The 5,524-nt window shown below is 43.0% G+C and overlaps 1 protein-coding gene across 1 annotated transcript; it reads left to right on the forward strand.

Annotated features, from left to right (window-relative positions):
- The first annotated feature begins 1,666 nt into the window (after positions 1-1,666).
- On the forward strand, positions 1,667-5,298 carry LOC118426449. Its single transcript, XM_035835854.1, has 2 exons — positions 1,667-3,197; positions 4,242-5,298. Exons 1-2 carry the CDS (start codon positions 1,854-1,856, stop codon positions 5,262-5,264), a joined length of 2,367 nt encoding a protein of 788 aa, XP_035691747.1. The 5' UTR covers positions 1,667-1,853; the 3' UTR covers positions 5,265-5,298.
- The last annotated feature ends 226 nt before the right edge of the window (positions 5,299-5,524 follow it).

Raw genomic sequence — 5,524 nt, forward strand, 5'->3', positions numbered from 1 at the left:
ATGAACTGTAATCCCGAGAGGGGGATAATGCTGACTGGAATGTTGTAAGACCAGGTTAGGGCATTGTAACAGTCAGGTATCTGATACCTGACAAGTCGTTCAACAGGAAAGATGCTCATTCAATAGATTTTATCTTCAGGATTTGTGCTCATTGTTCTGAGGCTTTGTAGGGAATGGGACAAACTTAAGACAGACACGTAGACAGAATTTTTCTTTTTTGACTAAGCTATACTAGAGTCCATGGAATGTTGGCTGATAAGAAAATTATAATCATTATGGTGTTGTAATGTAGGTCAAGGTTGATATTCAGGAGACTTATTGAATAAACTTTGGCCCATTCCGCATAATTTGCATGTAATGTGATAGTTTCATATACTTTTGAAATCTGTTGCTTTGCAAACGATAGCTAAACTCTATCGTATAAACATGAATTCTAATGTCTTGTCAAAGATCATGTTTCTTTGGAATTAACCCTTGAAACATAAACTCCTGTCTAATTGTCTTTATTGTCAAAACTAGAGCTGATCTTTACCGTTTGCTTTGCCACAGACTTTTTATAAAATTTCTATTTTTCGCTGCTCGAAGTCTGCCAATGAGGCTAGTCAAACTTGTACTTTTTGTATCTTCTTTATACGCAATATTACAAAAGTTACAGTACCGGTAGTATTAAAGATATCTGTGTCTCTGAGAAGTAAGAAAACATCTTGACAGACTGTAGACTATTTATTTGGTCTTTTTTTTGCTTATAATTGCAATAAACTGCTGAAAAAAGGTGCCAGTGACTTGTGTATCATTGTCTTTTTAGAAAAGTTAAGGGCAAATTACAGGACAAAATATGCAAAAGAACACATTGTCAAATGTATACATGTACAGTAACTGAAAATTGCATTCTTATGCATCGGAAGGGACAACATGCTTATAAGAACTGAGCCAGCAGAAAAAAAAATGTAAAAAGCAATAAAGTTTGTTGTGGGACTAACGGCAACTGTTGTCCTAGATAGTCAGTGCAACTACTGTAACATCTGTCACAACAGCGATATCTACTACTAAAAAATCATCAGCGTAGCTTGTCCAAAACAGGAGACAAAACCAGATGGTCTGCTGCAGTACTGTGGAAAGCTGTCAGGGCGCCCAAAATCTAGTCATTTCATTCTCAAAAACATAACCTTCTTGACGAAGGTGATTAAAAACTACCTGTTATACAAATCATGCCCAAAGGGTATGCTGCAAACAAGAGAGCTACACCCACTGACTGGGACATGTAGAAATGCCACCATTTTTCAGGCAAAACAAGTCAAGTATTTATAAGTTACCATCACACTTTTTAGTCTTTTGAATCTCTTATACATAAGTCCACAGACAAATGATAAGAAAAATTCATTGCGTGAGTGTGTTTGTTGATGATTTTTAAAACGTGTAAATACCCAATGCAAAAGCTACTCAACTGGAGAAGTTTTGTGTAATTACTGTTTGCAGTGCAGGAAATGTTAATTGTCTAACCCAAATTAGGTAATCAAAAGGTGTTATTAAGGAAGTCCCAGAAGAATTGGTAGATCACAATGTGACAACATTTCAGACAACACACTGTTCTTGCATTGCCACAGGCACGATTTGATCTATTTTGTCAAGGACAAGTACGTGTGAAGGACAAGTCATGAAAAAAGGGGATAAAAATAGTCTTCAACCTTCAGCAAGTGGGTCAGAAACTGATTTGCATGCTAATTATCATGGACTGAATCACAGAAAACCTGTAGAGTGAGTTTAGACAATGAAAACATTCCAGTAGTCACTGGGCCCACTACGTTCTCATCAGAAGGCCCAGGTTTTCCTGTGTTGGCTCCTGCTAAAACATCATGGATAGCAGTACCACCTACATCGACACAAGGATTGCCAACAACTTCAACCCCGACATCCTACCGCCCGGGGGATGGCACACCGCGGAGGTCTGTGGGGAGAGTAAGACCACACAGCAGCCTAGCGAGAGGATCTGGAACACCGTGCTTGTCACAGAGCCACCCGGATCCAGGGCCAGCCAACCCAAACAGCAAAAACAACAGCAGAGGGCACCCACAAAACCGCCAGAGCCGCCGGTTCTTACTCATCGCAACCCTCACGACCAGTTCTCTTTCGAAAAAATTAACAACTGGACGATCAGTCAGATTGATGACTCAATGGGGAAGAGCAGTATGCGCCGGTCTTTCCCCCAAAAGGCCATCGTAGAGCCGTCAGCTGTTCAGGCTGCTCCAAGCCCTGCCAGCTCTGCACCTTTCCCTCAAAGCCCTCCCCCATTGAATGACAAGAAATTACGCTTTTCCTTGTCCGACGAGATGAAGGAAAAGTTGTCCAGATCATACGAAAACATCCCTTTCGATCCCGATGATGACCGTCTGCCTGCCCCAGGTGGAATACAGGCTGTCTCCTTCAATGCCGAGAAACTGCAAGGTTGGACTATCATGAACTTAAGGGAGACTCCCCTTCCCTACGAAATGCTTGAGAAAGAGAACCAGATTCCGGGAGAAATGTTCATCACCTACGTCGAAGATGGAAAGCTGAAGATCGTCTTCCTTCAAAAGCAGACCAACATTTTGCAGAAGGAATATGAAAAAGACATCATCCGGTTAGATGAGTACAAAAACCAAAACGGGGTTCACAGCAACGGAGAAAGTGCCAACAGCAATGGGCAGAAGAGTTTCTCAGAGTCGAGTCAGTTCATTGAGGACACAAGGAGAGAGTCACAAACCATCAATGGTTATGCACCTTCTAAAGGGTTGGTAAACTATGGGGACTCAGGCAAGCTGGTCCAAACAAACAACAACCGAAGGGAGTCCCAGGTCAGCAATGCCAGCAACGATGGTCCTCCAAAGGGCTTATTAAAGCACCAGGATTCAATGATGATGATCCAACCAGCCAACAACAGGAGGGAATCCAATAATAACGTTGTGGTCACCATTGGCCCCGCGGAAAGCTCTTCAAACCGTAGGGAATCAGTCCAAATGGTCCAACCAAATGATGGCAGGAGAGATTCGCAATTGAATGGCACCACCAACGGCTTTCCAGACCAGAAAGAGCCAGTCAACAGGCCGGAATCGCACTTCAGCTTGGCAGGGAGTGTTAAGGACTGGAGCTTGGAGCCGAGGGATGGTGAGCAGACAACACAGGGTGTGCCGAGCACATCAACTGCTGGGGCAGAACAACAGGTGAGTCACAAAGTTCAGTTCATTTCAGTTCGTCCTCGTTGCACGGTTCCACAAATGATGCTGTTCCAGAGAAACGTTATAATGCAGGTCAACTCGCCCTAAATCCAACTCGACGCCAACATCAAGTGGCCCCATATTTTCATACAGACTCACTCCTAAAGTTAAACTCAAGTATCCCACTTTTAAAGTTTTATGTACATGCTCCTAAAAGCTTAATATGTGCATTTTCCCTTGCCATTGATGCATCAAGCTTTTCATTATTACATTGTATAGTATAGTACATGTGTATTAAGTAATATAGAGTTGCCATTAACTTGAATGGTGTGAAAGCCATTCAAAATTACATGATATTCCATAAAACTTAGTAGTATCAGCCCTAACCCCAAAGTTGAAGCAGCCTGATTCAAAGGGATACTGAGAAATTGTTTGTTGAAGCCTTCGGGCAGTTTTGTCAGTACAAAAGGAAAGGAATGAGGTCCAAGCTGGTGATAAATTATGAAAAAAAACTATAGGTGTTTATGAACCAAAACAAAATGAAACCCGTATTCAGCTACATTACATCATATATTGTCATTGGAACAACTCTGGTTTGGAACATAGAAGCGTAAGTTGAAGTTATCCAGAAATTAAGAAGTTATTTTAGTTGTAGAGGCTCTTTTCAAAGCAGGTACACCTGGGGGGTATGTGCTGATGTCTATTGTATTTATCTATGTGACTAACTTGTTTGTCCTGAATCAAAGATTATCAGGTCATTCTTCTTTTAAAGATGTAAATGCTTAGCCTGAGTAACATACTCTGTAGTGACTGCTGGCTCAATACTTTCATTGGCTATTCTTCGAGCCAGCGAAGGTATTTAGAAAGCAGTCAGTACAAAGGAGAGTACTCAGGCCAGTAAACGCTCTTTCCGGTGTATAGCTACGAAGTACATAGTATCAATTGTCGTTATCACAAAAACATTATCATGTAATACTATATAGTCTCAACAAGCAAGATTTAACAATGAAGCGCATTAACTAACCTTCTGGTTTTCTTTTTTTTAAATAGGAGGAGACCCCGCCTGTGGCTACTCAAGTGTTGGTGAATGGCCAGCACTACTACGTCACAAAGGAGGACAATGCAGAGGCCCCGAGGTCTACCTTACGGAAGATCGATTCCAGCCCACCATCCACCATTCATCCCGTCAGTGGACCAGAACAACCGACTGGACCTCCCGACCGCCCGCCACCCTCGTACGAAGTGCTAGACACAGTGCCCAAGCTGCCCCTGGAAGACAACGGCAGGAGGAGGGAGTCAGATGTCTCCAGCGTGATGTCGTCTGTACGAGCTTCCATCAGCGCCACGGATGACGTGCTGGTACAGGTAACAAAGGGGGAGGGGAAGTCGCTCCACGTGAACGTACGACCGCCCGAGGGTATGTCGGCAGGGGACATCGAACTGGACCTAGACCTGGCTGTTCTCAGTGACAGCGAAGAGAAAGAAGTGATCGCAGATCTGGAGGCAATAGCAGCGGAAGAATCAAAGGCGGAACACAGGAGGGAAGAACCAATAGCAGAGGAGCTTGGAGAAGGGCAAACCAGTCTGGAGTACAGAAGAGAAGAACCAATCATTGAGGAGCTAGGAGAAGAACAACTGATTGTGGCAGATAGAAGGGAAGAAGATCCTCCAAGACTTGAAGACCAGTTAAAGGAAATATTAAGGAAGGACGAAGCAGGAAGCGTTAAGAGCAGCGCGAGCAAGGAAAGCCAAAGAAAGAAGAAGAAGGCGCAGATGAAGGGATCGACAAGGAGCAATGGCGTGGAAAGTGTCACCAGCAGCATCAACAGTGAGAACCACAGGAACACAGAGAAAAAGAAGATGAGATGGAGCAATCTGTCCCGCCAACAGAGGCAACCGCAGGCGCCAGTGGAAAACGGGGCAAGAGATGCCACCTCGACGGAGACCATAGATGAAGCTTCGCAGTCTTCGGGGAAGAGGGGTTACAAGAAGTCAAACAAATCAACAAATGGCCAAAGTGGTTTGGCAAGATTAACCAGTAAGTTTAAAAAGTCACAGAAAGATCAGCGATAGTGAGGCAATGTACAACCCCACCGTAATCAGAAAAGTCAAACACAACAAAGTTAAACACAACTGTTTACAGTTGCTCCTGTGGTCTGACAGGTTTGTTTGATTCATTTTATCTTTGTAATGTGCCCTCAACAATAGACCTTGTTGATTTCCAAGGAGCCCAGTCTTACTGGAGCATCTTGAATTTTTTCAGTTATTTTACAAATAGAATAGATACATAATTTACCCATTTACATTGTATATACATAATGTACAAGTTAAAG

Source organism: Branchiostoma floridae, chromosome 11, assembly GCF_000003815.2.
Source record: "Branchiostoma floridae strain S238N-H82 chromosome 11, Bfl_VNyyK, whole genome shotgun sequence".
Lineage (NCBI taxonomy): Eukaryota > Metazoa > Chordata > Leptocardii > Amphioxiformes > Branchiostomatidae > Branchiostoma > Branchiostoma floridae.

Bases quoted from the DNA above. Each gene is read 5' to 3' on its own strand.
- LOC118426449 (XM_035835854.1), top strand. From the start codon at position 1,854: ATGGATAGCAGTACCACCTACATCGACACAAGGATTGCCAACAACTTC. The intron at 3,198-4,241 runs GTGAGTCACAAA...TTTTTTAAATAG, and splicing joins CTGCTGGGGCAGAACAACAG to GAGGAGACCCCGCCTGTGGC.